Here is a 16,842-nt window from a genome sequence, read left to right as displayed (position 1 = left end):
TAACACAAAATGACCAACGCAGGCTTATTGTAATTATGTGCCTAGTGGTAGAGCCCTGCATTTGAGCCCAAGCCTGTCTGGGCTTGACCTTTTTATGACCCTAGAGCTGGGTTTTGGGACAATTTTTACATGATAGCTAGCACGCATATCAGACTTCGGTCCTGCATTTAAAAAACACTTTTGAAAAAAGTTTAATGAGCTCTAATGCATGTGGTCCGAAAGCGCCAGTGATGCCTTGCACATAGAAATTTCTGGCCACATGCAACGGAGAACATAAAGAGAAAAATTGTCAATGGCAAACTTAAAACTGTGAAAAACGCTAGAGGAAAGGCAAATATCTGTTCAACTTTTCAAATGGTGACAACTTTAATTGATAAGCCAACTGGTTATGCACAATGCACAAAAGTCCTGGAGCACCTGCAGGATTTTAAGTCATGCACACATCTAGCACCACCCCACCTCAACATCCCTAATACTTATTTCAATCTCAAGAAGCACTGGTGCTTGCTGTAAAAGATTACCTTATTTAGGGACATTTGTTATGACATAATTTGTTTATATATTTTTTGATGTTGGTCAGTTATCTACTAGATAAAATACAAGAATAACATTTAAGGGGAAGTGCTTCGAAACAGTCCGCTATATGCTTCAACGTCAAAATAAAATTAAAGTGAAATATTCACATTTTCAGAGAAGCCTATATTAAGTTGTTTTCCCTGTTAAATCATACATTGTGCCAGTCAATAACAATTTACTTCATAAGCAGGACAGTCATTAACAAAGTATTTACAGAAGATGTGTTCCCAGATTACCTAGCTCTGAAGGGTGAGAGAACTCAGAAACCCGTTGTGAGAATGAGGATGTCTGCTTATTTGTGCCAGTCTGTCAGATGAAATTATTCAAAGCACCCTGAATGGTAGCGGTTACATGCGAGGAGGCTGCGCAGCTGCAGCTGGATCTGAATTGTCCGATGAACGAGACATGGGCTGGGCCTGGAGTTCCTCTGGCTTGGGTTCTGATGAGACTGTGGTCTCCACCCCATGTGAGGAAGAAATATTTATATGTAAATAAATAAATAAGCTTTATTCATTTGCATCAACTCGCATGGTAGTTATGCAAAGTGCGTACAGCCGTACAGCTGTATGTGTCACTAGGTTAAATTGAGTAAACTCACTGTAGAAAACATACCGCTTGGATAATAATGTCATTTTAAAAAACTAAAACTTAAAAAAAAAAAAAAAAAAAAAAAAATTCCAAACATTTCTCTAAATTATTCTGATAAAAACTGAAACAAAAAAACATCAACTTTCTATTAAATACAAACCTGGTCTATTTTAATGGCTGTTACAGTATAAGCTGTTTGGTGAGAAAAAAAAAAAAGGTTTCGGGTCGGGCCAAAAATTTTAATAAGCTGTTGGACAAGGGCAGGGCTACAGGCTGTGCATCTCAGGCCAGGGCCGAGCTATGGCTTAGATTTAGGGTCTGCGCAAGGCTCTAGTGCTACATTTTTAAGAACTGTGAAATACATGGCCGAGGCAACATCTGCTTGCAGTTTTTTTTTTTTTTTTTACAAATCCACTAGAGGCCGCTGTGTACATGTTTGACAATCTGAAATATGATACAAGCCATATTTTATTATATGTTTCTTTATATGTTTGCTTACATCCTTCTTGCATGCCTGTCGGCTTGTCCTGCATATATCACCTTGTTATCAACTGACCCAACCTGTTCCTTAAACCCAACTGATATTGTTTTCAAAAGCAAACTAGAACGCTTTGACCATGATTTTACACAGCTTTTTTTTTCTTTTTACCTTGTTTCTGGAACCTCCCTTCTCCTGACCCGAATGGTGTATAAGGCGAGCTACTAAGCAAACGGATCACATTGGAAAGGCCATACATACAGAAGAGGTCAGTAGTAGTACAAAAATAAAGAAAAGTTGCTGGTGTCAAATCACACCATGGTGTTTGTTTTACACATAAAATGCAGTATTTTTGAGGTTTCTCAAAAATTTAGCCCTGAGCATGTATCCCCAGTGAGCCTTTTTTGAAAATGACATATATTGGGAAGGTTTCTGTTCCAGTATGACAATGCTACTTATCAGTGAGTTGGTTCCTTTTAGTCTCTCAAAAAAGTTATTGTGAAACTTGGAAAAACTTGGACTTTTGTGCACAAGTCACTTTCATGATACATTTATGGGCCTTTGTGTGTTTCTTCTTTCTTTGGTTGAAAGCTTCTTCACTCTTTGTACCTGCATAAAAAATAGATGCAATTCTTTTTAGTACAATGCTACAGTATTTTTCCCTTTGTGTTCCACGGTGGAAAGAAATTCATGTGGGTTTGGAATGACAAGAGAGTGCAAAAAATGACAGAAATTTCATTTCTTGGTGAACTTTTGCTTAAATGTCTAACTGACAAGCACTTCTCTGGCAGATTACATGGCATTTTGAAATGAAATAGACATCTGTGGAGATTGTCAAAGATAAGAGAAATACAAGGTCAGACTCTTCAGTTAAGCTGCTTTATAAGCTCCTCACCTCCCCAGAAGGCACTCTGAGTGACACTGCCCATAATATTCAAGCAACTATTTTTAGACACACAGGAGTAGAGTAACCAAATTCTGATGAAAGTGCTGCTTAAAAGAATGCACAGGAGTCATTTTTTTACACTTTCTCTGAGCCAGACGTTAGGCTTTACAGTTGCAAAGGATAGCATGTCACTTAATCACGATTGAACATAATTTACATGGCTGACTCTTCAAAGAGATTTACAGAGCAGGACAAATGTTTTGAGTTTTTAGTTGTATTTCATTTTTTTATATATTTAAATTTGAATATCAACTTTGTCTGAGATTTTTCTCCTAAAATGTCTTGAGAGAAACAAAACAAACACAAAAAAAACAACTGTGGACAAGGCTGTGATAATTCAACCAAAACATTATTTACTGACCCTCGTGTTGTTTCAATCTTTAATGAGTTTCTTTATTTTCTGTTGAACACAAATAAAGATATTTTACCAAAAACCTGTAACCACTGACTTCCATAGTAAAAAAAAAAAACAAATACTCTGAAAAGCAATGGTTACAGGTTTCCAGCTTTCTTCAAAATATCATTTAAAGGGCCATGAAACCCCCTTGTTTCAGCAGGGTGTTTTCACCGTCTACTTTGGAAAAAGTCAGAAAAGTGGGCGTGTCCAGCTCTGTTTAGGGGGGAGTGTCGGAGGAACTAAAGTGGGATGGTGTGGCAGTGTCTATTTGGGCACTCGCGAGTTTCAGAGTCAAAACACACACACACACACACGGGAGAAAGTTATGGTGTTTACATGGACATCTGTAGTCGAATTATTTGCCAAATTATTAAATGGTGGACTTTAACTGCAGTTTGGCTCTTTCAATTAGGGAATTCATTCATGCCCCTCGCGACAAACGAGATATGTGATTCGAGGAACTGCTCTAAGCGTGTATTTTTCATGCTATGTTTGATACCGCACAGCGAATGAGAAAAAAAAAAACCCTCCGCATTTCCCAGAAACTTAGATGCACACAGCAGTTAGTGTCAGAAAGCCGCGTGTGTTATTCCGGTCACAAAATGTGACGAAAATCCTACACGAGGTAAAGTTGTGGTTGTGGTGCTAACATGTTTACACTCAGTGCAATAGTTAACTTAGTTCGATACAAACAAACTGAAAAAACAAATAGCACTGGTCGCTCACTTACCAAATCTGTAGAGATAGGACAATCACCAGCAACTAGAGCCACGTCTTTATTAAGAGAAGACTACAAGCGAATCTGGATCTCAGCGTTTGCAGATGAGAACAGCTCTCAGGTAAAAAATTTTCCTCCTTAGACACGCAAGTTATTGTTGTCGAGCATCGCGTACACTGTAATCCACGCGTGACTCCAGCTGCGCTCTCACAGAGAGAAAATTAAAAAAAACTTAACTGCAGCAAACTATAAAAGCAACACTTTACGCTTGTTTTGCCAATACAACGTGTTGTGTCTATCGTCTAAACACTGTGACAGAAATGAATATTAATGAAGTTGCACAATAGAGCGCGCTGATTGGTTTGAACCAAGCCTTACTCATGCATTAATGCATCACACTGTAAGACGTAATAAGACACACTCTGGCACAGACGTCCAGTCTGCACGCTGGAATACAACGCTATTATGTCATGGCCGTGACGCAGCTTCAAAAATTCGTTTCAAACCGGAAGTACGAATTTGCTTGAAATAACGCAAAAACAACCAATTTACACTTTTTACCGAAATATAGGTGTCCTAATAGTAGGGCTGTAACGATACACCAAACCCACGATTCGGTTCGTATCACGATTTTTGACCCACGATTCGGTTCGTATCACGATTTTTTTTTTCGTGTGGGGTAGGGAAAAAAAAAGATTTTTAAAACTATTTTTTATTAAACTACATTTGAAAAATCTTAATAAACTAAACATCAAAGAACAATATTAACTATGCAAATTATTAACAATATAAATAGCCATATATAAAATAAATAAATAGCCAAAGCTATATCACTTCTGTTTTCTTTGTAACAAAATACTGTTGAAAAATCAAACAGAACTAAACTTCATTGTGTAGACGGTTCAAGCACATTGAAAATTCTTTTTCAATCAAGTTCTTTTACATAGAAAAAGTAAATTAAATGGCTACTACGGATGCTCATTTCGGTTAATTTTGCTAACCGACATCCGCCGCTCATTAATCGGTTATTAACGGTTAACTGGTCAGATTACTATTAATTTTATATTAAACAAATTGACGTGTCTATTTTGTGTCTGACACATTAAATATTGCATTTTAAAATAGGCTACTGATTTATTTTTAAATGCTAGCATATTAATAACAGAACAGAACAACAGAGCATCTTCACGCACCTGCAGTGTTTAACAAAGAAAAGCAGAATAATCTAAATAAAATGAATAAAATAAATAGGACTGCCCTAAATTATTTTCATTTAAATAATTAATTTATATTACAAAACGAAAATACTGACTGATTCTTTTTAACAACCGGCATAGGCTGTTTTTTTCCAATCATGTTTTTTCTTCCGTCAAATAAAAATCGCAGACTTCCTCAAATTGCCCGCTCCATGGAAAATATGCATTTATTTAATGCCCCGCTGTTATTATTATAATAACAAAACCTTTTACATTTTTAATAGAAATCATTATTTTAAAGAATATGTCCTGATGGTTTCCTCTCTCTCCCTCGCGGATCAAGTGCGCGTGCTGCGTGATGAAAAGACAACAACAACGTGCGCATATTTAGACTTTTTGTAAACAGTTTTGTTGTTTAAATATGCTATTGCATTAATATGCATACATGCTTTATAAGCCGAAAACAAGGCGCATCTCACTGCCTTTATGTTGACAAGGAAAAAAAGAAGAGAAGAAGCGCACGGTCCTCTTATGAAACGACTGAATCAGCTGGGTATCGATTGTGCATAAGTGTTGCTGTCTGTGTTGTTACAATTGTAATATTTAATACTATTGTGATATTCAAGATTTGTACATTCATACAGCTCTGGATAACTTAAAACAGCGATTAGACCTTCAGAGCGGCATTAATGTGTCATGAAGTAAAGCTAAACGGCTATAAACTCCAGCAAGATAGAGTGATTATATGCAGAGCCATATACCTTTATCTCTAAATAAAGTATAACTATAGAAACTGTGTTCATCTTAACTGAAAGCTTCGTCCTGTTTCCTGGCCTCACGCATTGCGCACCTGTCAGTCAGCACGTAACTTTAACTCTCAAAGGGTTAAACAGAAAGCGCATTGCACGGTTACAGAAAAGTTTCCTCTGCAGAGGAGTCGGGGCATCTGGTGAACGCCCATCCCTCTCTGCGCAGCCACATTAACAACAATGCTTTGAAAGCACTGGCAATGTTACTGCCGTTGTCTGTTGTCAAGCGGGGTTAAGTTGGTTTTGTTTTTGATATTCCTGACACATTCAGACGGTCCCTTACTAAGAGCTCCGTGCGAGCTCTCCCGGCTAAACGCTTATTGCGAGGGCTTAAACGGAGAAGTGCTCGTAATGTCGAGCAGAAAAAAAAAGTGTTTCCTCACGTTCTTCTTCAACTAGCTCAACTTTTGCAGGCACGCGTGACGTTATTGGAAAGGTAGTCACGGGGTGTGTCGCGATTCTCCCTTATCACACCACGACACAGGATCGTATATCTGAGTGTCGCGATTTCGATTTCATATCGTGTATCGTTACAGCCCTACCTAATAGTGTTTTTAGCAATGTGGGACACATATACGACTGTCAACAGCTCAAAAAATGTGTTTTGGTGTTTTGTGACCCTTTAAATATGCTTTTGTTTAACAAAGGAAAAAAAACATCAAACAGGTTTGAAACAAGGGCAAGTAAATGATGACAGAATTTTCAGTTTTGGGTGAACTAAGGCATAGTTCGGACTGCATAATTTTAACCCCAATTTTGACTTGCCGACAGGTAAGTCAACATGCCAACGCATGTCTTAAATTACAGGCAAATCGGCGCTTGTTCACGCAAGTAACAATCACACAGTGTGTGAACTATCAAAGATGCGTTCTGAGAGAAACGCCTCCGAGTCGCTGACACCCGTGAGATATTTGGCACGCTAAATATCTGGAGCTGTCAGCAATTCAAGTCATGCTGTGTGGAATGTGTTCTGATTGAAAATAAAATCGGCAATCACCTACAGCCAATGAGAGAGCAGGATCCACTGGGCCAGCGGGAGGTTGGAGGAAAAGTTAAAAGCGTTTATTTTCAGTCTTTTTGGACCCAAGAAATGGCAGAAAAACTTTCAAATGAAAATCTGGCAGCAGCAACCATGTCTTTTTGACGTGTCATCTAAGTAATATCACAACTGAGTTGACAAAAAAAAAGTTTGAGAGAGGTGAGCAAAATTTAATTTTTTAAGTAAATTTTCTACCTAACTAAAGGCTTCTTTCTCATTATTATTATTATTAAAAAAACATCACCTCTCATTATTTCCATGTCACTTCTCACGTGTGTTTGGTTGGAGACGTAGTTTGTGGACCGAGACAACGTTGTCGATGATTCTTCCTATTGTAAAGTCGTGCAGTGTCCATATCCATCCTACATTGTGAACACTGCACCGATAGAATGTTACCCCAGATAGTCATGCAGTGTGAAAACATCTGTGACATCGCTACTTTGAAAACCGTGCAGTCTGAACTCGGCATAACTCTCACCATTCATCGTCAATCTATGAATCACGAAGGACCACAGATTCAGCTAAAATTCTTCTTTATTGTTCTACTTAAGAAAAAATTCACCTAATCTTGGATGACCTGTAGGTGAGTTTACATTTTAACTTAACTCTTTAACCTAAAATAACGTGTCACAGCCAATCTTGTGTCTCAAGATCCACATCAGTGATGTGTTTATCTAAGACATTTCTATAAAAGTGGCTAAAAAACCACAGTTTAACTAAGGCCTGTACCTGGGTAAAATGAACCCCAGTTTGTGAAGCCAAGCCTTTAGATATAGTGTGATAAAATTAATAAGGGGAAAACTGACCAGTCAGATTCTTATGTGATTGTTTTGTTTTTGTTTTTTGTTTTTTTTCTACAGAATTGAGCAAACCTCAAATTTTCCTTAATTTATTTTACAAACAAGCACATGGTTTTAACTCCTTGCAAATACATTTAGCCATGAAGACATCTGAAATACTTCCCTGCTATGTTTGAGAATGACAACATAGCAGATATGTCCAAATTCCATTCATCCTACTCCTATTCATACTGTATAGAAGATCATACATTTTACATTCATTCATTCATTTTCTTTTTGGCTTAGTCCCTTAATTTAATCTATTAATCTGGGGTCGCCACAGCGAAATAAACCACCAACTTGTCCAGCACGTTTAAAGCTTCCGGACAGTTTTAGCTTACCCAATTCACCTGTACCCCATGTCTTTGGACTTGTGGGGGAAACCAAAGCACACGGAGGAAACCCATGCGAACGCAGGGAGAGCATGCAAACTCCAACTCATGCCAACTGTCCCAGCCGAGGCTGGAACCAGCGACCTTCTTGCTGTGAGTCAACAGCAATAACTACTGCACCACCGAGTCACCCATACATTTTACAAACGGCCATGAATTAAGTTCAAATTCAGAAGATGTATTAAAAAATACTAATTTCCTGAAGTTCAAGATGATCTGTTGAAGATCAAAGCAAACACCAGAATAGGAATTTAACTTATTTTTGAATGTGTATGGGTATGAATGTGTATTTCAGAATCAGCTGATCTATCAAAAAGTTTTTTTGCATGACTATCCCGGTATACAATGTTCTAAAAAGGAGAAAATATGCTGTGAGTGGAACTAAACATGTTTTCTTGACTGGTTTCAGCTGATTAAAAAACAGAAACTCAAATAATCACTCATTACAAACACAAAACGTGTCTAACCTAGAAACAGATGAGCTACAGCAGAATAAGGCCACATCTGGAAATGCTCCTTTACCTTCACATCCTTCATATCCTTTTTAAGATATATATTGGTCAGACTTGTCAGCTGACAGCAGCAAATTGAGGCAACAGTTCTCATCAAAACTGGACAATGGAAGATTGCAAAATGGTTTCCTGATCTAAAAATCAATATGGAAACTGCAGGCCAATATAGACAAAATCTCTAGGGAATGGTTCCAGCACCTTGTTGAATATACCACAAAACTTAAGATATGACAAATATGTCATTTTTATGAGTTATGTGATTTGCTTTAGATATTTGTATGTGGTCTAATTTAATTACACTTTACAGCCTTCTTTATTCTTTTTATACCCTCCACTCAATAAGTGATTTATGACAATGTGTATATTTAATTTTCATCTATTATTACCCAAGTACACATCCACCCACAGAAGGCATACTGCATACAATGATAAACTAGAGGAAACAGGAAAGAAATCTAAAAATTAATTGTGTGTGGATTTTGAACTCTTAATAACAGTGAATTAAACATTAGTAACCAAGAAGGGTGTTGACTTTTACAATGTCACGCTCCTATAATCCGCCTTAAGTGCTGCTAATGCCACATGCACACGCTGTTTGCAAACAATGGAGGGAAAAGCGTTACTTACTTGAATCTTCCTTGACAATGCTGACACTGATCTCCTGTCCATCCCTGCTCACAGACGCAAGTTCCATTAACGCATCTTCCATAGATGCAGTTTTTATCACATGTTTTAGAATAGGACCCTTCAGTGCACACTAGCAGGTAAAACACCATAAAGGTAAACAGGTAGGTCCTGACATTGTGAGTCCTACACCCCATGAAGCAGCGTGGAGAAATTCTGCTTCTGCCAAAATCCATCCTCAAGTTCTCCTCTGACGTTTACACAGAAATGAGACTAGACTTCGTTATACTTCAAGCTTTTAACTGATGATTCTATGTATAGCACATAAATATTCCTCATTGTTTTGTTACAGCGTATAGTTTGTTGTCATTGCCACAGTGCGTTAATTTATGACCCACCTAGCGTATACCGTAATGTTAACTTTCTCCAGTTTGCTAAGTTCTCGCGGTTGACAATCTACCTTAGATAGTTATTCCAAAAAGCATTTCGTCCAAAACGACACCAATTCACAAACAGCGATGTTTTAGATACAAATGTGCAGTTATGTTCGTAAACTGTGCCACCATAGTCGCAAGAGTAACGGCGTGTTCCAAGCATCCCTTTTCCAAACAGCGAGTCGTGCTGTTGTTGCCGTTTCGCCTTTGTTTCCCTTTTAGAGATGCACTCGGAGGAGAGTGACAGCACAACTCCCATCCAAAACAATGTGCAGTTCCCCGTCGCTGCTCCTGCTGAGCTCACGGCCAAATGACGAGTCTTACTACGGGGAAGGCTTGGCTTATGAATATTAACTTAGTTACGTTGACGTTGCTCGGTACCCTTTCCCGAGCGCTCAATTGGTCACATGACTCACTAAATATTCAAGAGCTTGTCCCTTTTCATAGTATGATGGGGAAAGTGTGAATTAAAGTCATAGCGCCTTACTAATTTGTGTGGAACGACGCGTCATTCATGCGGATTGTTAAAGTTGTGATTTCATTCTTGGCCCTCAATCAAAATTTGTTTTTTTAAATTTAAGAGATATAATTTTTTTTTACAAATATGATTTACATGATGATGTTGACAACTTTATTTTATTAATGGATATATTAATAATTGTAACTGAAAAAAATAAGATGTTTCAAAACTGCAAATATAAAAAAAAAAAAAATTACTAAATCTATTGATCCTTGTCGTTTTGTTCTAGCTGAGTACTTTTATTCAATAATTCATTCATTTTCTTATCGGCTTAGTCCCTTTATTAATCAGGGGTCGCCACACCGGAATGAACTGCTAATTATCCAGCTTATGTTCTACACAGGATGCCCCTCCAGCCGCAACCCAGCGCCAGGACACTCCTGCATTCACACCCACATTTCGGCCAAAACGAAAACAGAGCACTCGGAAGAAACCCATGCGAACAAGGGGAGATCATGCCAACTCCACACAGAAATGCCAGCTGCATGACCCAGCCGGGGCTCCAACCAGCGACCTTCTTGCTTTAAAGCGATACCACTGCGCCACCTTGTCACCCCAAGTAGGCCTACATTTATTTTTATCTATCCTTTTTAATAGTTTAAATGTGTCTTGCTCTGTTGTTTACTGTTTTGTGTTTTTTTTTTTTTTTTGGGTTAGTTTTTTTGGTTTCTTTTTGTCAAGGTCATATTAAAAGGATAATCAATTTAAAAATAAATAGCTGTCGTCATTTTCATTACTTGCCAACATGTATTTCCAAACCAGTATGACTTTGTCTTTTGTAAAAAACAAAGAATGCTCAGTAATTTTTAAGAAGGCATTAGAACAAAGGTGTTGTTTAATTTTGATTATATGGTCATATTTATTATTAGTCTGTAACAGCTGGATAACTTTATTCATTCATTCATTTTATTTTCTTTCAGCTTTAGTCCCTTTATTCATTAGGGGTTGCCACAGCGGAATGAACCGCCAACTTATCCAGCATATGTTTTACACGGCTGATGCCCTTCCAGCTGTAACCCAGTACTGGGAATCATCCATACACATTGTTTCACACACACACCATGGCCAATTTAATTTATTCAATTCATTTATAGCATGTCTGTTCAATTGTCAATGTCAATTCACCTATAGCAAATGTTATTGGACTATGGAGAAAACCCACATCAACACTGGGAGGACATGCAAACTCCACACAGAAATGCCAACTGACCCAGCCAAGGCTTGAACCAGTGATCTTATTATATAACTTTATCTATGTGCATATTTAAAGTAAACACAATCAACTTAACGAGTGGCACAGTGGCTAAGTGGCTATGGTTGCCTCACAGCAAGAAAGTCACTGGTTTGAGTCCTAGCTGGACCAGGAGGCCTTTCTGTGTTGAGTTTGCATGTTCTCCTCATGTCTACATGGGATCTTCTGGGTGCTCCAGTTTTCCTACACAATCCAAAGATATGCAATGTAGGACAATTGGAACTTAATTGCTCATAGAGTGTATATGGAAATGTGTGTGTGTGTGTGTGTGTTTCCCAGCACTGGGAGTTGTACTTTATATGTTGTGTAAAACAATTGTGAGAGAAATCGGCAGTTCATTTTGCTGTGGTGACCCCTGATATATAAAGGAAAAAAGTCAAAGGAAAGAGAGTGAGTGATAATCAACTTAAAGTTCACCCATAAAAAAAAAATACTCAACCTCAAGTAGTTCCCAACTTTTATGAGTTTCTTAATTATGCTGAACACACAAGAATATATTTTTAGAAGAAATCAGAAAAACTGTAACCAATGACATCCATAGCAAACAGTATTACAATAAAAGTAAATGGTAACAGGTTTGGAAAAAGTAAAGGGTGAGTGAATGGTGACAGAATGTTAAGTTTTTGCTGAATTATCCCTTTAATAACCAGAGAATTTAATTGAAAATTATTGTACACTAAAACTAGAATAAATCTTATTGCAATCAGATAACATAAACCTGTTTTCAAAATACAGGCTTAATAAAATATAAAAAAAATATGAAAATGTAAAAGCTGGATGATTTGTGGATGGGTGTTGGGGTGATTGGTAAGTAAGGAAAGTAAAGAGGGATGCCACATATATGTCCCATATATGCCAGAAACATAAATGAACAACCCATTGTTATACAATATCTTGCCTAATTCTCCTAACCTGCCTAGTTAACCTAATTAACCTAGTTTACATTTACATTTAGTCATTTAGCAGACGCTTTTATCCAAAGCGACTTACAAATAAGGACAAGGAAGCAATTTACACAACCAAGAGCAGCAATGAATAAGTGCTATAGGCAAGTTTCAGGTCTGTAAAGTCTAAGAAGGGAAGTATTAGTATTATTATTATTATTATTATTTTTATTTATTTATTTTTTTTGGTACAGTTAGTGTGATATTCAGAGAGGCAATTGCAGATTAGGAAGTGTAGTGGAGACTAAATAGTTGAGTTTTTAGTCGTTTCTTGAAAGTAGCGAGTGACTGCTGTTCTGATGCAGTTAGGGAGTTCATTCCACCAACTGGGCAGATTGAGCGTGAGCGTTAAGCCTTTAAATGTCACTTTAAGCTGTTTAGAAGTGTGTTGAAAAAATATCTAGTCAAATATTATTTACTGTTATCATGGCAAAGATAAAATAAATCAGTTATTATAGATAAGTTATTAAAATTATTATGTTTAGAAATGTGTTGACAAAATCTGCTCTCTGTTAAACAGAAAACAGGGAAAAAATAAACAGAGGGCTAATAATTCAGAGTGGCTAATAATTCTGACTTTAACTGTATATGTCCCATATTATGTCAGAAATATATATGTCTCATGTATGCCAAAACATATATGTCCCCAACCTGTAAAGCACATATGTGTCCACAAACATATATGCCAGAAACATTTAAGCCCACATATACGCCTGAAACATATATGTCCCCTACATGTATAACACATATGTCCAATATACTGTATGTGAGAAACATATAAGTCCATGTGTATAAAACACATATTTGTCCCATAGGAACACATATGTCCATGAATGTAAAACACATGTAAGTCTGATATATGTAAAACACATATGAGTCTCATATAAGTCAGAAACATATATGTCCACATATATGCCAAAAACATATATTTCCCCTACATGTATGGTACATAAATGTTCCATAATTATCAGAAACATATATGTCCACATATTTGCCAGAAACATATATGTCCCATTAATGTCAGAAACATATATGTCCCCTACAAGTATAGCACCTATATGCCCCACATAAGTCAGAAACATATATATCCACATTTATTCCAGAAACAAATATGTCTCATATATGCCAGAAACATATTTGTCCCCCACATGTATAGCACATATATGTCCCATATATATCAGAAACATGATCACATATTTGTTAGAAAAATATATGTCCACATTTATGCCAGAAACATATATATATATATATATATATATATATATATATATATATATATATATATATATATATATATATATATATATATATATATATATATATATATGCATATATGTATATATGTGTGTGTGTGTGTGTGTGTGTGTGTGTGTGTGTGTGTGTGTGTGTGTGTGTGTGTGTGTGTATATATATATATATATATATATATATATATATATATATATATATATATATATATGTATATGTATGTATATATGTTTTACTTATAAGGGCAAATATGTTTCGGTATATATGAGACATATATGTATTATACATATATGTTATATATATATATATATATATATATATATATATATATATATATATATATATATATATATATATATATATATATATATATATATATATATATATATATATATATATATATTACATATATATATATATATATATATATATATATATATATATATATATATATATATATATATATATTACATATATGTATAATACATATATGTCTCATATACCTGTATACCGAAACATATTTGCCCTTATAAGTAAAACATACACATGTTAGAAACATGTATGTCCACTTATGTCAGAAAAATATATGTCCCCTAGATTTATAACACATACAGTTGAAGTCAGAATTATTAGCCCACTTTGATTTTTTTTTCTTTTTTAAATATTTTCCAAATGATGTTTAACAGGGCAAGAAAATTTTCAAAGAATTTCTGATAATATTTTTTTCTTCTAGATAAAGTCTTCTTTTTTTTTAAAGCAGTTTTAAAGTTTTTAATCACCAATTTAATGACAAAATTATTAGACCCTTTTGGCAATTTTTTTTGATAGTCTACAAAACAAAGCATTATACAATAACTTACCTAATTACCCTAACCAGCCTAGTTAACCTAATTAAGCCTTTAAATGTCACTTTAAGCTGTATAGAAGCGTCTTGAAAAATATTAAGTAAAATATTATTTATCGTCATCATGGCAAAGATCAAATAAGTTATTAGAAATTAGTTATTATAACTATTATGATTAGAAATGTGCTGAAAAAAACCTTCTTTCTGTTAAACAGAAATTGGGTAAAAAATAAACAGGGGGGCTAATAATTCTGACTTGAACTGTATATGTCCCATGTACAGTATGCCAAAAACATATATGGCACATTTAGGTATAAAACGCATAATGTATGCCCCATACATGTCAGAAACATCTATTTCCACATATATTCCAGAAAGGTATACATCCCTTATGTGTATAACAAATAAATGTCTCATATATTCAGATATGCCCCATACTGTCTCATACAGTCAGTACTGAAGCCAAATCTGGAGCTAATCTAACAAAATAACTTATGATAATTGTCCAAAATTAGGACACCCAGATATTATTTGTAGGGGAAATATTAAATACATAAAAAAAGCTAAATTTAAAAATGTACAATTTTGTTGAAATTTTGTAGTTTGTAATTCAGAAATATGAATATCCCATAAATGTTAGAAAAATATGTCCAAAAATATGCCAGAAACATAAATGTCCATATATATAAAACACATAAATGTCCCATATACTGTATGTCAATATGTTTACAAATATTGCAGAAACATACATGTCAACATATATTACAGAAACATATTTGTTCCATGTAGGGCAATGAAATATGACTTTGTGTCATTTACAGACAAATAAAGATGTATTACCATCAACAACAACAAAAGCAACAGGCCACATACCATCTCCAGCACATCAACTTCACAGCAGAAATGAAATTATCTCACTCAGCAGAACTCTTCCTCTCTCAGGAAAATTGGATCTGTTAGCTTTGTTGATAGATACCAAGGAAAACAGTGAGCTCTGGCATCCTTTGTATTTATAAAATTGAACATACCTATTTATGTACAGCAGGGCTTTCCATTTATTAAGTGTAAATTGTATGGTGTCCTAAGGCAAGAGATGAGGCTTTTTTGTTGTTGATGTTATTAGTTTTTCTTTTGTTTTATGCATGATTCATCTATTAGTAGAAATAAAAAAAAGAGTTTTATGCTCAAAAATTGACATCTATTATATATATATATATATATATATATATATATATATATATATATATATATATATATATATATATATATATATATATTGTGTATCTATTATAGATTTTTATTGGTTAAATTTTGTGTTATAATTGTAATGTGTTGATCTTTAGATTTTTTCATTTCAATCATTTTGATGTCTATAGGGTTTAGAACAGAATTGTCCAAACTAGGGTCTGCGGGCCAAAGCTGGTCCTTGGGAACCTTTGATTTGGCCCGCCATACCATATAAGAGAGTATGAATGACTGGGGAGGTTTATGGTTAATGCCTTTAACAAAGATTGTAATTTCTAATTTAACATAATTATTTGTTGTTTGTTTGTTCTATTGATGAGCTACAAAAAAGCAAACTGAAAATACATGTTGTTAATTATTTAATATATATATATAGTCTCTTGTCTTGACTCAATGGATAGAGGACAATACAGAACACATTGGCAAGCAAATCAAGACAAAAAAACAAGTGCGACTTCAGTGTATACCGCCATTTTTTTTTACATTTGTTTATATTATATATAAACTAATTGAAAATTAAAAATGGTGATGCGGTGGCGGAGTGAATAGCACGCTCGCCCAACAACAAGAAGGTCGCTGGCTCGAGCCTCGGCTGGGTCAGTTGGCATTTCCGTGTGGAGTTTGCATGTTCTCCCTATGTTCGTGTGGGTTTCCTCCGAGTACTCCGGATATGCTAAAATTCACCATAGTGTGTGAGTGTGTGTAAATGTGTGTGTGGATGTTTCCCAGTGATGGGTTACGGCAGGAAGGACATCCGCTGCATAAAAAAATATGCTGGATAAGTTGGCGTCCGCTGTGGAGATTAATAAAGGGACTAAGACGAAAAGAAAATGAATGAATGAATGAAAATGAAAAATATTTCCTTGGCAACCATCATTTATTTATTTTACAAGGGACAGTGCAAAATATTAGTACAGCCAAACGCTGAAAAATATGCATTGTACATTATCATAACTCCTCTGGTCCCTAGCTAAATTTTTTATTTTTTTTTATTTTTTGATTTATTAGCTTTTCAGTATTTACTTTAATGAACAAAAAGCTAGATTAATAAACCAATGACTTCAAAGCTTTCATTTCCATTTAGTTTTGACTAACATTAACAAATGACAGAAAACTAAGGCCTCAGAAGCAGTAAATCAGTACGTAACACTTAATAAAAATGAAACTGAAGCAGCTTGTCAGTCTCTTAAGTATTAAATGTGCTTAATTTAAAGTACAAGGCCCATGAGAGGGCTTTGCTT

The 16,842-nt window shown here is 35.3% G+C and overlaps 2 protein-coding genes across 6 annotated transcripts in view; one reads left to right on the top strand and one right to left on the bottom strand.

Moving 5' to 3' along the window:
• The window catches only part of atrnl1a (attractin like 1a), a 465,931-nt gene extending 456,068 nt beyond the window's left edge, over positions 1-9,863 (bottom strand). For all 5 annotated transcript variants that reach the window (XR_015505851.1, XR_015505852.1, XR_015505853.1 and 2 more), the window contains exon 1: positions 9,118-9,863. Coding sequence is in view for 2 of the 5 variants with exons in the window: in XM_087279119.1 (XP_087135245.1) it covers positions 9,118-9,350 (233 nt within the window). In the remaining 3 variants the exon portion in view is untranslated. The remainder of the gene's footprint in view (positions 1-9,117) is intronic.
• LOC147841039 (uncharacterized) overlaps positions 1-16,842 on the top strand; it is a 33,557-nt gene that overhangs the window by 1,302 nt on the left and 15,413 nt on the right. The window lies entirely within an intron of this gene.

This window comes from Danio rerio, chromosome 13, assembly GCF_052040795.2.
Source record: "Danio rerio strain M-AB ecotype USA chromosome 13, GRCz13ab, whole genome shotgun sequence".
In the NCBI taxonomy this organism is placed as follows: domain Eukaryota; kingdom Metazoa; phylum Chordata; class Actinopteri; order Cypriniformes; family Danionidae; genus Danio; species Danio rerio.
Note: the sequence above shows the minus strand (reverse complement) of the source record. Positions and strands in the feature narration are given on the sequence as shown.